The sequence below is a fragment of the Arvicanthis niloticus genome, chromosome 9 (assembly GCF_011762505.2).
Source record: "Arvicanthis niloticus isolate mArvNil1 chromosome 9, mArvNil1.pat.X, whole genome shotgun sequence".
Classification (NCBI taxonomy): Eukaryota; Metazoa; Chordata; class Mammalia; order Rodentia; family Muridae; genus Arvicanthis; species Arvicanthis niloticus.
The window spans coordinates 67,060,794-67,077,848 of NC_047666.1; the positions used below are offsets into that span (position 1 = coordinate 67,060,794).

A 17,055-nucleotide genomic window follows, 5' to 3' on the forward strand; every position below is an offset into this window, starting at 1 on the left:
CATCTCTGCTGCTATGGAGTGATCGTGATTGTATTCCTCACTGTAGTTGTAGTTTCTGTTTATTTTTCAGGTAAGTGACTTATTCTCCAAATTCCTTGGCATTCTATTTACATTCACATTGTCAGTTATACTACTGACCACTGTGAGCCAGGCATTGTGGGCAGGGCTCTAGAGAAAACACACTTGAAATTCCTGTTCTCTGGGAACTTAGGTTCCAGCAGGAAGATGCTGTAAAGGAACACACAGGCTGTGGTGTGCACAGGAGGCCAGGCTCAGCATCCCTGGGAAGATAACACCCAGCAGGCTCTAGACAGAGATGCAGGATACATAGGTCCACTTGTGGGGACTGTCCAAGACAAAGAATAAGGAGAGGAAAACTCCAAAGAGGACTTAAGGAAGGGTGAGGACAGAGAAGAGTAATATGGCCAGGAAGATACAGTGTCTTCCGCCATGACCCATGGGTTTAGTGACTGGTCTCAACTGCATTTTGCAAGTATTAAACGAAAGTTTCTGAAGTAATATATTTATAGGATTTTCATACCACACTGTTCAGAATACTGTAATGAAAACTTTCACTGTCTGCTTAAGTATGTGAATCATCCTTGAGTGCAATGTGTCCACACTGTATATACTACCTACCCCAAAGTTCTCACTGCTGTCTCAATTATTAGGCTGCTTGGCAAAGTACATGTCCGTACAGAGTGCTTGATGATCCAAAATCTCTACTGTAGTAAACTGTCATGCAAAGCACAGAATGTGATGCTAGTATCGAAATGCACTTCCTGGGAGCCCTACTGTCAGTGAGCACCTGAGAGAGAATGGGACACAGGCCCAAGGTGGGAGGCCTTTAGATAAAGGCCCATCATGCTCAGGAGCGGATTCTTACAGATCACTTAGGAAAGCTACAATCAAATTCACACCTCATACTGAGCTCAGGAGGGTATTCCAAAAAGAGCCAAAGCATGCATGTTATAATTCATTGTATTGTCTACATTTTAGTTTTTAGAAAGACAGAACAGATCTCAATCAAAAATAATACGTATGCTGCTTACAGCTGGACTGAATTTAGAAATAAATGTTTTTATATTTCTGAATACTCAAGTAACTGGACATTGAGCCAGGACTCCTGCATGGCACAAGGGGCCCAGCTAGCTCGAATTGACAGCCAGGAGGAGATGGTAAGAAATGGGCAGGGATTGGTTTGTCTGTGTGTTCTGTTGAATATTGTATTGCCTTGAGATAGAGAGCTACAGATGAAGCCTGAGGAAGGATCCCATCCCAAGCACATGAAGACATGGGGAACATGTGAGTGTGTGCCATTTGCTGATGCTTGACTTCTGACTGGAGTCCTGTGACATTCAAAAAGCCCCCAGGAAGCACTTTTATGAAGTGCTTATAGTCAGCTGGAAGTCAGATATGGCATTTTCCTGGGACACCTGGTGGTCATGAGTGTTTTCATGTAAGATGGCATTTGTTGCACACAGAAGGAGACAACTGTTAATAACTGCAATGGGAGGTTAATCCAGAACTATCCTGGTCACAGAGGAATATGTCACTACATTTGGTACTTTAATTCAAATGAAGTCCTTTAGAATTACAGATGTCAAGTGGATCTACTGAGAAGTGGTGACTAGGACAGCTCCAAAGTCTGTGACCCTCAGTTCCACCTCCTGTTGTCTCTAGAGGAAGCTGTGGAGTGGAGAGACTCCAGGTTCATCTGAAACAAAGAGACACATGTACTCTCAGCTTTTTGTGTTTTATGACAGGATTTTCTAAGGAGATACAAAGCAGGTACTGACTGCTGGATCGGTCTGCACAGAGAGTCCTCAGAGCATCCTTGGAGGTGGACAGATAACACTGAGTATAACAACTGGTATGTATTGGAATGTTTTTCCTTCTAATGTGTTTATATGTTGTGATGTGCTTGTGTTGTGACTATGAGGGTGAAAGTCAGTGTCAAGTAAAGCCAGCTGTACTGGGAAGGAAGAAAACAATGAACCTGAGGGCTGGAGGTGTGGCTCAGAGGTAGAGTGTGTGCTTACATGCAACAGCACATCCCCAGCACACTCTACATCCTGACAAATGTAAGTCATTGCACAGTCTCCCATTCATTAGCCATCATCTTCAAAGTATTTCCATAGTGTTATTTCACTGCAAATATTTAGCATGATGGTGGCATCTGGGGTAGATTTTGTCTGCTATCACCACTTGAAAAATCTTTCCTTGATGATAACTGCCCTTGTGTGATGTCCACAGCCCGGCTGTTGTCTATCAAGAGCTCTAAAACTCTCAGAAGCTACTTCAGAACTTCAAGTCTGAGAATTATCAGTCCTCTGTTTTTATGGTTGTACCTGGTCCCAGAAACAGAGGCTCCAGGGACATTAAGAATCTCCCCTAAGGTCTTATCATCAAAGAGCACTGGGGACAGCTCTTGAATGTGACAATAGCCATTTTGAAAACATCCATTTCACTGGAAGGATAAAACACAGAACCTTTCAGGTCCATAATTAAAGACCTTTCAGCAATTTATTAAGTGCTACATTTTTTCCACTTTTATACATATGTAAAAATACTTCAAGAGAGTGTTGAAAATCACCCTTGTGAGGCTACCCATTGCTGCAGTTCATTTGAACATGGCAGCAAGCATTCTACACACATTACAGGGTTCCAAATGGATGAGTGACAGAGGTCTGGTGATCAAATCAAACCTTGAGTATGTAAAAGTCCCTTGGTGTAAAACTAGTGCATGGGATTCCGGTGGACTCTGTTTCTCATTCCTATTATAAATAAGTGGAGAAGAAGAGTGAGATATGATTGCAGGAGTGAATGAAATGGCAGATTCTGCATAAATCTTTTTTTTTCTTTAGGGTTCCCATCTACGGAGATGAAACACATGGCTTCCTGAGTGACAGGATCAGCAGTGGCAGGGGCTACATACCTAGGAAGTGGATTTGTAGCAAGTACAGAAGCACTTTACAGTGCTAGTAATTTTGTATCCTAGGTAGAGAGTATGTCCTGACAATTCTGACAGATTAGCAGCAGTAGATAACATGTTATGTATCTGTCAGAACTTACCAGCAGTCTGGTAAAATCATTTTCACAATCAGTGCATAATATGTGATGACATCCAAGTTGACAACTACCTCTGAGAACTATTCACATGTGTGCTGGGGACATCATGAATGTGCCTTAAATAAATAGGTATTCAGGTATGAGCTGGTACTCATACCTGAAACATTAAATAACATCAGTATTAGTAACCTCTACCCTTTTTCCTTTTTTCTTGTTTCTTAATTATTTTATTTATTTACAGTACATACCACCTCCTGGTGCCCCTTTCAAGAGTTCTTTACCACTTACCCCTCCCCATGGCTTCTGAGTGGGTGCTACCCCCAACCCCACCCTGCCATCTGCCTACCCATCCCACTTTGTGCATCCCCCTTTCCTGGGGCATCAGTTCTCTATAGGATTAGGTACATTCTTCTACTGAGGCTACAGAAGGTAGCCCTCTGCTACATATGACAATGGTGCCACAGACCAGCCCATGTACCTTCTTTGATTTGTGGCTTAGACTCTGGGAGCTCCTAGGGGTCCAGGTCAGTTGACACCATGCTAGGACAGCCATGCTAGGCTTCTGTCTGCATGTACAACTTTGCATCAGTAATAAATAGTGTCAGAGTTTGGTGCCTGCCCATGGGATGGATCCAGAGTTGGACCAATCACTGGATGGCCTGTCCTTCAGTCTCTGCTCCATTTTGTCCCTGCATTTTTTTTTTTAGACAGGAACAATTCTGTGTCAAAAATTGGGACGGTGGTAACCTCTACTTTTATGACCAGATATGAAATTTTAGTTTTTTTTGTTTTGTTTTGATTTTCCATTAGTTGTTTGTTTGAATGACTGGGGCTTTTAAAAAAATGGAGCGAAAATAATACTGTGAAATGATTCTGTTATCACAAAAAGATAACTATTTTTCTGTGGCCTCCAAATATTTTTAGAATTATCAACATTCTCTTACAAAATTCAATGACCAACATAAAGGGATATATAGACAGTATTAAAACCAATATTGTACTTTCTGTATTTTAATTAATATGAAATGTTTGTCAAAATACTTTTAGGTTTACTTCTCAATTTTCCTTTTTATTTAAAGTGGACTAAGAACATGTTATAAACAATATCATTCTATTTTCTTATTTATTTTTTGAGAATATCAAATATAAGTATGTCATTTGAATTTTATTCTTTATTAGTTATTTATTCGCAAGACAGTTAATTACTGATCTTCTTAAGCATTATATTCCTTGAAGTAGTTTACATATTATTAAGTTGTACGAACAAAATATTTTAGTTTTTATTTGATCATTCACTACTTTGCCCGGACAAGTCCCAAAAGGGTTAAAGTGTTATGTCACATCCTTCTCTTTATTTAGCCTTGTCATTCTAACTCTACTGATAATATAGATTAAACCTTCTCACACATGCTTAGCAAATATCCACTACTTATCTGGGTGCTCATCCCCTTTCATGTGTGTGTGTTGCAATTAGAGCTGTGTATTACCACACACAACATATCTTTACTATTTATTAAAGTGTTTATTCAGAGCCAGTGACATGGCTCAGAAGGTCCTGTTACCCTGACACTAAGCCTGACAACTTGAGTTTGGCACCTGGATTCTCATGGTAGAAGAAGGGACCTAATCCCACAAAGTTGTTCTGTGAGTTTCAAACTTGTGTTTTACTCATACAGGAAAATCATTTTAAAATGTAATAAAAATTTAGTGTTAGGAGATAGTTTCCTGTGTTCGCCATCTCAGAAATGATCCCATCTTGCTGGCAGGATCCAAACTGAGTTCATCATCTCAGGTGCCAGCTCCTATCCTCCTTCTTCAGATGTTTCGTGTTTGTCTGTTTAACCAGTAAAGAATGTAAAGAGGGAAGATGCTGTTATCCTGATACCTAAACTAAGGGGCACAAGTCATAACTGTGTTGCTTGTCTTGACTTAATTGACTACATTCATTTACTAGCAAGACAGTTAATTTCTGAGCCTTCTTAAGCATTGTATTTCTTGCATCAGTTTACATATTGTTGAGTAAAGTTAAAATATTTTAGATCTATTTGATCATTCACTTCTTTGTACTGTCAAGTCCCCAAAGGTCAAAATGTTATGTCACATACTTCTCTTGCCCACTCCTTTGTTCCCTTATCATTATAAAATTCTAGGCCAGAGTCCAGCAGGGGATCTGGCTGCAAAGGGTGACTCAAGGAACTAGAAACCAGGTGCACCTGATAAGTCCCAGAAACCAATGTTAACTTCCTTTTCTTATGGTCTTGTGCAACAGTCCACCCTGCTCCCCTTCACTTTGTGTTGCCATCCTATAATAATGTGTATAATCATCCCTCTGTGCTGTGGTTCAGTTCCCTAACTGGCAGCCTCCTGTAGCACTCAGAAAATACAGCTTTTATTTTTTATCTTGTATCTCTGAATTGAGTTTTCCCAACTTCCATCCTGAACCCAACATAAATTCCAATATTCTGTGCCTGTTTTGAATCTGTTTTTTATTATTAAATAAACACAAGCATATCTCATTCAGAAAACTGTGTTTCTTAGTGTTCTGTTGCTACTTCATTTCTCTTTGTTATTTGTTCAATCCATTTTATTTCAGATAAATGATGTGACTCTGTTTCTAAAATAAAAGTACTTTCTCATACAGTAATTACTTTGCATTTAACAGTTTTAATTATTTAATTTATGGTACACGTTAATCTAAAAAATGGAAGGAGAATAATCACTGACCCAAATCATCATGGTCAAATTAATTAAAGCGTACCAAGATAGTCATAGCAACTGGTAGTCATATCAAATTAGTCATAGGTGGTCATATAACCTTTTGAAACAAATGTAGAGTTTTTTGATGGTTATAAACCACTTCTTAAAAATATATATAATTGCCATTCCTGGAACATACAGAACCATGTTAGGTAAGGTTCCTGGTGGGGCATAGTCTAATCCTTGAGAAACAGGTTTGATCATAAACAGGAATGAACCTAGTTTGTCTTTCCTATAAGATGGCTTTGAAGCCTAAGATGGAGCCAAGCTGGTTCTTCATACAATTCAATCCATGTTTCAATTTCATCTCCTATCTTGTGATTCTGTTTCTCTGAGAGATAAAGAACTTTATGTTGAGTGGATGTTCCACTCAAAAGGGTGAAAGTTAACACACCATAAATGGGATCCAGTCACAAGTGGGCTTGTTTGGAACTGTCTCAGATTGAAAACAGTAATTCTTCTCTAGTTTCAATTTCAATCTTCCTGTGGCTGAGACTCAGCTCAGAGATGAATGCTGCAGAGGCTGCCAAGGCTTCCATGGTGAAGACAGAGCCCATTTCCACAGACCTGCAGGAAGGAGAAATTGATATGCACTCATTACAATCTGAATCACACTAAAAAGGGCAGAGAGGAGCTTCGTGGAGAAGAACCTCATGAATGACAGTTAGTTTGTCATGGTGGGTCTCTGTAGAAGAGGAGATGCTTGGAGGCCTCTGTTTTATTAGTTACTCTATTGGAGTATTGCTCTATGTGATACTTAAATATAACTGGGGCAAGAGAAGTGAACGACGAATTAATTACAAGGGCTGAGCCATAGGTTTTGTTTGTTCAGTGAATAAAGTAAAGACATGACAATTCCAATGTATGTATAAGGGGGAGGTTTTATTGTAGATATGAGGGAGAGTACAGTCAGAGTTGTCTGGAAGAGTCTACAGCAGGGAAAGAAACATACAGACTGAATGTGGTTAGCAGATTCAGCTTGGTCATGAGAGATGAGAGAGGGAAGGACAATGAGAGAGGAAGACAAGAGACAGCATGGCTAAAATGACAGAGTTGTTTAATGATGAGAGGCTGAGGGAAACAATCCTGAGGAGCTGGACAAGTTCAGAGTAGGGGTCCGGGTAAAAAAGAGTGGTGAGGAGTCAAAGTGCTAAGCAAGCTTCAAGGCCAGCTTGCATTTTCTTATGATAGTAGCCATGAAAATCAGCCATTTGTCCTGAGTTTTTCTTTCTGTGTCTTTCTTTTGTTTTGTTTTCAATGTGTGTATGTGTGTATTTTTGTTTGTGTATGTGTGTGTGTATGTGTGTATTTTTGTATGTGTATGTGTGTGTGTGTGTGTTATATGTGTATGTGGTATGTGCCTGTGTGTGTGAGTGTTTAGGTTGCTAGTTTACTCTGTATCTGGTAATAAGCACTTGGTGAATCACAGGAAGTTGCTGTAGACCATGCTTCTCATGTCCCTGAGTGAAGGAAACTCTAACAGCACAACTTTCAATGTGCACCCCTAAGGCTGTGCACCTGTGGTGCTGGGGCTTGTGCTTTGAAGATCCAAAGTGCTTCAAAAGAAAGGGGAGAGGTGAGGTGCAGTGTGAGGCTGGACACCCACAGACACCAACAAACCCTCTGACATTTTAGGTTTATGGTAAATTATGGAAATGAAGGACCCTGTGGGAGTTCTGTTTCAATCTTCTGAAGGGAATCTGTCTTCTGTGGTTTGAAAACTGTCTGTTTGAGTGTTTTGTTTTTTAATTCTTCTCTCTTTCCTTATTTTAATTGTTGTTCACTTGCTTGCTTATTTCATCAAAAGAATATTGGATATCCTGGGAAACAGTGTTCATACATAGCAAAAAAAGCAAGTTTGTGAAGAATGTTGGTTGTTTTTTGTTGTTGTTGTTTTTGTTGTTGTTTTGTTTTGTTTTGTTTTTTACCTAAGCCAAATATATTCAATACTGAAACAATTTTCTTTCTTTTCCTTTGCAACAACCTTCAAGTTCTTTGAGAGAAGGTAGCCCAGACTGGAATTTATCTTATCATTTTATCTGGTTTTGTAAATACTTGAGATTTTCCATTACAAATACCTAGTGTTAGCATTTTGTCTAAGCTCTGCCCCCCAGTTTTCTGGCAGTGGCCAGGTATACCTGACTCACTATAAAAGGGCTGCTCATCCACTTGCCTCTTTCTTGTTCCTACTCTGTCCTCACCCCTTTCCTTGCTCTCCCCATCCCATCTCCCATCTCCCTCCACGTGTTCAAGGCCAGGCTCTACTCCTCTATTTTCTCTCTCATCTCCTTTCTCTTTCTCTACACCTTCTCAACTCCCCCTCTTCAAGTCCTGAATAAACTCTATTCTATACTATACCATCATATGGCTGGACCTTCAGAGGGAAGGGGTGCCTGAGCATTGGACTGCGGAGGCACCTCCTCACCCCCATACCTGACTACACCTTCACCAAACATGTTCCCTCGACTTATCTTTTTATAAAACACAACATTTCATGCTGTGACTTGAATTAGAGACTCTGCAGGTTTGCATCTTTCCTGCTACCACATGGAGAGCCAATGCTTGCTAGGCCAAACATGGAGAACTGGTAAGCCCCTTCACTCCTCTGGTCAGCATAAATGTTCCCATAGTTCCAGGATAGAGTTTTTGAGCTTGGAGCTACCCCTGTTCTCCCCTTGAGTAAGAAGACATTTAGGCTTTTCATTGACCATTGCTCTCGGACACTTTCCCTTGGGTGAGCTTTTCCTCTTTCCTCTGAGATGGTTCCTTTCTTGCTTCAGAGAAATTCCTGGCCTGTGTAAACTGCTCTTCTTTGCTCAGGGCACTGGCCAAGAGCTTAGTCCCCAGACTCCTACATGACAACCTGGTGATCTGGCCTGGCTGGAAGTCTCTCTGGCTTTTAATTCACATCCTTAGGATGCCTGGGTGTAGTTAATAACCCTACTCTGACTCAATTGGCTGGTCATCACCTGTACTCTACCAGTGGGGCTCCTGTGCTCTGCCCACCAAGGCTGCCACCACCACTGCCTGGATGCTCAAGCTCTGCTACAGCCTTGAGAAAAGCAGCTTTTGCCCTGCCCCTTTGTGCTTTCTGTGTTCCATCCAGGACTCATGAAGTGAGTTCGAGCCCACCACCACTGCTGCATGAAAAGCATGCACACAGCTCTGTGCCATCCCATATCTGAGCAGGAATACTGAAGGCACACTCTCCTGCTGGCTTCTCCCACCTCAGCCCTGTGCTGTTCCTGCCTTCTTAACTCCTCTTTGAGTGGAATTGTTTCAGGTGCTTCCTTTCCCAAGGCCACCACAGACTTTAACAGGCAGGGTGGGGCAATGTCTGCCCACAGCAGAAAGCACTGGGCTGGGGTTTCTGACTGCTAGGAAGAAGTCCCACACCACTTGCTTAACCACACTGCCCTCTCTCAATCCTTCTGCTGAGGTGCCCATTTTTTGCCTATGACTCAGCAGGCTGGGAGCCCAGGTGTACTGCAGCCTTGCCCTGATCCCTTGACTCTGTTGCCACCACTACTGTGGCTTCTTATGATGTGTGCTCCTCAGACGGAGTGTGCATGGACGCCTCAACTGCACAGGCATGCATGCTGGTCTCTCACTCTGCAGACTGGCCAATTCTCATGCCCTGCCTGCCCACTAAGTTCCTGTCACAGTCCTGACCCTGCCTGGACACACTCACTTTCTGTCACCACTGTCTCAAGCCACCATTGTCAGCTCTCTTATTTCTTTACATTCTGGTCTATACCAACTCAAAGCCAATTGTTTCTCTACTAATGCAAAATGTGTTTTTCTATCTATGCAACCTGTCAAAGTTACTTAAGAATTAAGGTGTTCATTCCTATCCTGCCTTGGGAAATAATGATTTTTACTACTGCTGTGTTATGCTCTGTTTACTAAATACATTCTCAAATGAGTCATTTAACAAACACAAGTTGTCCAACTCAGATATGACCAATCGCTACAGCTCTCAATTTTGTCAGAAGTCTGCTAATTGTTAATATATTTAACCTTATGACAGACAGAGATTCTCAGGACCTAACAGCTTACCCTCCAAGGTCTCAGAAGATAATGGACACAGCTACAAGAGACTGCCTGGATTGCGTTATGGTAAGCATTGCGAAACACTGGAAAAGTCTGGATGCCTAACTGTCAAGTGACTCATTTTTCTGAATCAAGATGGGGTCATTTCTCATTTCACAGGTATCTATTCCACAGTTAAAAAATAAATATATTTTCCTTAAAAGGCTCTTTGTCTTCTGGGCTTGAAAGCCAGACTGACAACACCCAAGTTGCCATAGAGACCACAGGGGACTGTTTAGCTAGTAAACTATAGATGAATTAAATTAATTAATACATGACTTCTAGATTAAATTAATACATGACTCCTAGATTAATACATGACTCCTAGATTAATTAAATTAATACATGACTCCTAGATTATAATTTACCGTTCCACAGATTTCTGCCTACATTGACAGCTAAGGTAACTGTACCTTGACAGCCAGAAAACAGACCTAGCTCCTTTCCTAAGGTAATCTACCACTGTATTTATTCATTAATAAATTCATTCACTAGCTAAGACTGCCAGATTTCTTACAGATTTCATGATAAACAATATACAAGTTCAGATATAAGTTTCACAGATGTAATCGGTTACTTCCTTACCTAAACTCAGTTTCCATTGACTAAATGTTTCATATTTCCTCTTTTTGCTATGCCATTGTCCTAACACTAACCAATAGAGTTGTTAACCCAAAGAAAAATATTTTCACTATGTGACCTAGCTATATAATCACAAATTCAAAGTTTCAGATTTTTTGGATTGTGTTTTAACTAGAATATGATTAACTATATTCACAAAGTCAAGGCTTTGAATATCCTTTGTCTCTCAGTTATAAACTTAAACTTGTTTCTCATATATATTCAGACCCCTAGACAGAAGTAAAAAGCCCTTCTTGTTCCTTCTGGTCCACAAAAAGCTCATCTTAAAGGCTGTTCGTGTTGTTAACTCATGTTGTTATCTCTTTTATAAACTTATAAGCTACAGGAAACCATTCAGATCGACCTCTCCTGGATCAAATAGACTCCATCCTGATTGGTACCCCCTTGCTAATCAAATGCCTAAAGTTTCCATTTACTCCCTATTCCAGAGGGTGGGATTCCTCTGGGTTTCAAATACACATCTTAGAAGAAATTTCTTCTCCCACACATACTTAGCTTTATTCTCTACCAAATATATATATTTATATTTTTATAATATAAATTATGTATATATGTATATATATAATAGGTAGATAATAGGATGTGTGTGTGTGTGTGTGTGTGTGTGTGTGTGTGTGTGTGTATGTGTTTGTATCTATGTTTTAGCATTTATCAATTTCAGGCACTCACTACACCTAGGCAGCTCCAGGGACTCAACCTCTGGATGCTTCAATCTTCTCTCACTGACACAGACACTTCTAATGGACCTGTTGCTTCTGATTTATCCACAGATGGTTTCACAGGATCTGGACAGCAAGGAAACAGCCAACTTTCCTAAGACTAAACCAACATCTTCATACCCATTTTCCTAGGTTTCCTAGAGAGACATCACTCCAAATCAGCAGGAAGTAACTAAAGATCACAAGGATCCTATCCTGCTCCATCATCACATCTTTGTAATTTTTTTCTCTTTTAATTAAACCAAACTGGGGAATGTTGTCTTTTTGTCTAAGCTCTACCGCACAATTACCTGACAATGGCCAGGTATGCCTGACTTACTATAAAAGGGACTGCTCATCCCTTCAGCTCTTTCTTGCTCTAGCCTTCTTGCGTCTGCTCTATCCTCTCACCTCTTCCCCTTCTCTACCTGTTCTCTTCCATGCTCTCTCTCCACCTGTTCAAGAATGGCCTCTACTCCTCTGCTCTTTCACTTTCTCTCTCTCTCTGCCTTTCTCTGTCTCTTACATTTCACAATTTGCTAGACAATTTTAATTTCTGTTCACAGTCTATATTTGTCTTAGCAGACTTTCACCTGGCTGACAGAATTCATCCAGTGATCAGCTGTGGAGCTGCTCAACTCTGGACTTGCTGAAGGCTGATGTTAAGTTAAGTAGTTCAGCAGATGTGCTTATTCCTTGTCTTTCATCTGGATTAGCTAATCAGATGCTTTTGCCTCATTGCCCAACCTTTGACTACCAATTAAGCCTTCCGGGGACAGTTTTCTGTATCCTAATGTCAGCAGGAGGCAGATACAGAAGAGAGATTCGAAGTCCTTTATCCCACTTAACAGGCTGAAATGCTAGGTCAAAAGGGACCCCCCCCCAGGGCATACATTCTAAAAACAACCCCATGTCTCTTGTAAAATTTCATAGTGACTTATGTATCCTTGCTTCCTATGTTGATATCTGGGCAAATGAATGTTTCAATGTCTTGGAACAATAGTGTGTTCATTTAACTTTTTAATACTCTATAGATGGAGCCTATAAAAAATCCTACAAGGAGTGACAGATTCCCCTATGATATGTCAGATTTATGTAGATAAGGCTTTGCAACCTATTAGTCAGTACTATCCACATTTATATATTTCTCATTATATGGATGATGTTCTTTTAGCGAGACCTTGTATGATAGAGTTAGAAAGTGGTTTATAAATTTTAACAGACTTGTTTAAGCCATTTGGATTCATAATAGTTCCTGAACAAGGAACAGTTTGTTCAGTATTTATGTTATACTGTAGCTGGACAGTATGTGTGTCCACAAAAAATGAAGCTAAAAACAGATTGTTTAAAAACTTCAAATGATTTTCAAAAATTATTGGGAAATAACAATTGGTTAAGTCTATCTTTAGGTATTCCTATTTATCTGCTACATAATTTGTGTATGATATTACAGGGAGATCATGCTCTTGATGGTAAAAGGGAATTAGTGTCAGAAGCAAAACAAAAGTTACAAATAGTTGAAATTGAATTGGGAAGAGTTTTTGGAGCTGTTACCTTATTGGTGTTCCTATTGATTTGCTTTTATTAAATAATTTTCAGTGCCCAACTGGAATATTGGCTCAAAAAGATCATTCTTTACAATAGATTTATATTAGACATACTTTTTCTAAAACTTTAAATACTTTGGAAGATGTGCTATCTTTATTGATACAAATGAGTTGTTAAAGATGTTTGAAAATAAATGGATATGATTGTACTTCTATTATATTTCCTTTAACTAAAAATAAAGTAGAATAATTTGTATGGCCTGAGTAAATCACTGCAGATAGCTTTAATAAATTTCACAGGTCAGTTTAAATGTCATTTGCAAAAAAGTATATTATGGGATTTTGTTAAAGAAAAATAAATTTGTGATAAATGATGTTATAGCTCAAGAACCATTATCACCTGCTCTTACAATGTGTACAGACAGGTAAAAAAAACTAAAGATAATCTTTCTGATTATCAACTTTGTTAACTTAATATATTTCTATTTAGAAAAATAATCTACATTCTGTAATTAGAGCTATTCAAAAGTATTCCTAAGATATTAATTTAGTTGTAGACTCAGTATATATTGTAGAGATTATAAAACAAATTTATACTTAGTTATGTCTAATTATGAAGAGCCTTTAAGAACATTTTTTTCTACTACAGTTTCAAAATGAATTAAGAACTCATGATGGCAGCATATTTGTTACTCATATTAGATCTCATACTAAATTGCCTGGGTTCAATTCTAAAGGAAATAAATGGGTAGATCATTTGTTTACCTTTGTTTCTGCAGAGAATGAGCATAAAGCTTTACATACTAATGTTAACAGATTACATATACAACATCAAATTTCTTATAAACAAGACAAAGCTATTATTTCACACTGTCCCATTTGTAAATCTATGCATATTCACATGGTTCTACAAGGATTCATTTCTAGGGGGGACATGAAAATGAGATTGGGCAAATGGATGTCACTTACATACCTGGATTTGGAAGATATTGTTATGTTCATGGATCTATTGACACATTTTCTAAATTTATATGGGATACACTACTTACTGGAGAACTGCTAATCATGTAATTCAGCACTTAACTGAAGCTTTTGCTATCATGGGAGTTCCTATGATTATTAAAAGAGATGATGGTCTGGCATATACATCTTATACATTTAAGAAACTTTGTGTGTGTTTTGAAATTAAACATATAATGAGGATAGAATATAATCCTCAAGGCTAAGCAATAGTGGAAAGAGTTCATTTTACTTTAAAACAACAAATTAAAAAATTAAAAAGGAGAAAAATAGATGAACCTTTTAAGTTTCTTTATAAGCAAGTGCAAGCTTCACTGAGAACATTTATTCATCAAGCTTTATTTATACTTAATTTTCTTAATTTACCTCAAGGGGATATACTTACTAGAGCAGAATAACATTCTGATTCAAAATCAGTTATGGAAAATTTTCATCCACAAAAAGTTTGAGTTAAGAAAGCTGTTGATACATCATGGTAAAAGGAATGTTGTTAGTTCAGGAGAACCGGTAGGGCCTTCTATCATTTCAGGATGGACAACAACTCTGGATGGTAGGAAGATGGATTGAGAGAGGCTGTGAGGCTGAGGATGAAGGCAGCAGTGAAGCACAGGCAGGATGGTCCTCTTGATGAAGAGCTGCCCTTTCAAGCTGTGGTTCATTTACTAGAACTGCTCAGTCTTCTTCTAATTATAGTTTTACAACATATCAGAAATACAATATTTCTGCTTGTGTACCTTGTCCTTACTTAATGCCTATTGAAAAAATTAATTTTGCATATAAAGAAATTACATGTATTAACTGTAGATTCTATTATTGCATTAATAATAGTATCTTGTTTAATTTTACTTTATATTTAGTAATGCTTCTAAAACAACATAGTCATGTATGTAACCTGTATATATGGTCAGGTTTTAGGAAAAAAATTCTACTTGTGTTTTATAAAAAGATAAGGAAAGAAGGATGCTATTTGGTGGATTTGTAGTCAGGTGTGGGTTAGGGGGCACCTCCATGGTCCCATACTGAGGCATCCCTCCCCCCAGGCACCAGCCACAGGAAGGTATAGAGTATAGGATAGAGATTATTCAGGGCATGGGGATGGGAGTTGAGAGGGTAGTAGAGACAGAGAAAGGGAGGGAGAGAGAGAAAGAGAGAGAGAGAGAGAGAGAGAGAGAGAGAGAGAGAGAGAGAGAGAGAGAGGATAGCCTTGAGCATGTGGAGAGAGAGAGGGGAAGAGAATGGGGAGAGAGGGGGAGCAGGAGCAAGGGGACAGAACAGAAGTAAGAGAGTAAGAGGGAGAGAGAAAAGGTCAAGCAGTCCCTTTTGTAGTGAGTCAGGCACAAGAGATAAGGCCTACTTGAAAGATTCTTTTGATGTGTTCTTATGTTGCAGTGAATCTCTACCCCCAATAAGCCTGTGCAAAAACCACACAACTCAATTACACTATAACATGTATGCCTAGATTGGGTACACCTGGCACTACATTAATCTATTCCCCAGCTATGAAATGCCTTGTACTTTTGGCTTCTCCAAGCCATGTGATTCTGGTCCATCTTCCTCGCACTACCTCTCCTCTGCCCTTCTTCCTCTACTCTCTAAAACCCCCAGCCCCACATTTCTCCTTCACTGCCCAATCACAGGTTCTAGCTTTTATTTTACCAGTTAAAATGGGGAGAAGATTCACATGAAATCATCTGATTACATGATCCACTCACTGTCAAGGCAGACCCTCTTAAGGAAGCAGAATTAACATCAGAATACAAATAGCACCAGGGCAATCTACATTTCTCCCTTTTTGTCCAGTTAAAAGACTTTTTCTCTCAGATATAAATTGAGCACAATCACCCCAATCATGCAAATTATAAAGTATAAGATACACTTAACACCCAGGCCATCATATTTGCCAATTTAGATAAATCACTCTATTACCAATCCTAACTTAAAGAGCTTGCAATTCAATACCTGAATTATATTCTGCTTTTAGCTTGTATTACCATCTGAAAACCATCCTCTCAAATCTATACCAACTCTCTCAATGCTAAACAACTTGACTTGAGTATAAGACTATAACTTATCTTCAATCCTACCAGAATTCAAGAACAAATTAAACATTACATGAATATATAGGAAGCACAAAACATAGCTTCCAAAACTTAACCAATTTGTAGAGACAGCTGAATAACCTGGTCAGTCTCCCATTCCTCAACATGTTGGAGCATCAGTCTTCAGCCTTCTGACCAGGATTATCTGACAGACCTTTCTAATGCAGAATTATAAAGAACTACTTTCCCTGTCTTGGCAAAGTTGTCAGTCAACAATTTCACATAGTGTGTCTTTTTCCTGGACAGTATTTTTGTCTGTAGATGAATTGAGGTAAATCTTGCCCAGTGGCTATCTTTTCACAACTGGAGAAACTCCATTGATGCTCAATTTCTTCTTTGAACCAAAAAGGGGGTGCTGTCAGGGGCAAATACACCTCTAGTCAAATGATCTTTAATAAAAAAAAATACCCTTAACTATCATAGTCTGTGGACTTTTGACGCTTTTGAAGACTATCTATCTATTTAAAGTATATCTAAACTGTTAAACCTTAACTATTCTTAGTCATTTTTATTAGGTTAAATTAAAAACAGTTTATTATAATCAAATCAGAATATAATATGACTATGATTTTACTATCTGGCCTTTAACATGCATTACTCCATCATTTTAGACAGTTTATAATGTCAGTTATTAGAAGAACTTGGTTTAAGCTTTATATTCTAGATGAGTTGCATAAGCACAATGCCTGTCAAAGAGTAAGAACATTAATTTCAAACTTTGCATCAAGTTAAGAAATTCACACTAATTAAAACCTTAAATCTACAGCAATCTATAAATTCTGTACTAATGTAAATTGATAACTTCAATTTGCATCAATTATAAAGATTTCTACCAATGTAAGATGTGGCTATACAATGTTTTGTTTAAAACTAAATTTGATAACATCTCTCTATTTGTCTATCCCTCTAATTTCTATGATATTGCTATATCCCTCTTTTGCTCTCCTACCCCTCTTTCCTTTAGCTAACAAGGAAGAATAGAGAAGAGGAAAGGAAAGGTAGAAACCCTAGTCTAAGCTGTCTAGTTTCCTCCCTGTCCAAAGCTAAAACATTAGCAAATTATCCCTTTAAATGACAACATATCTACAATTCATAAAATAACCAGAACCATCCACCCTAACCTAAAGG

General features: G+C 38.7%; 2 protein-coding genes across 3 annotated transcripts in view; both read left to right on the plus strand.

Annotated features, from left to right (window-relative positions):
* The window catches only part of LOC117714807 (C-type lectin domain family 2 member E-like), a 145,796-nt gene extending 132,732 nt beyond the window's left edge, over positions 1-13,064 (plus strand). Inside the window, exons 3-7 of the mRNA XM_076940636.1 lie at positions 1,000-1,178; positions 1,767-1,873; positions 2,868-2,960; positions 9,860-9,948; positions 11,334-13,064. Of these exons, the coding sequence (XP_076796751.1) occupies positions 1,000-1,178; positions 1,767-1,873; positions 2,868-2,960; positions 9,860-9,948; positions 11,334-11,380 (515 nt within the window). The 3' untranslated portion in view covers positions 11,381-13,064. The remainder of the gene's footprint in view (positions 1-999; positions 1,179-1,766; positions 1,874-2,867; positions 2,961-9,859; positions 9,949-11,333) is intronic.
* LOC117714819 (killer cell lectin-like receptor subfamily B member 1F) overlaps positions 1-17,055 on the plus strand; it is a 525,987-nt gene that overhangs the window by 302,944 nt on the left and 205,988 nt on the right. The gene's annotated exons all lie outside the window — the stretch shown is intronic.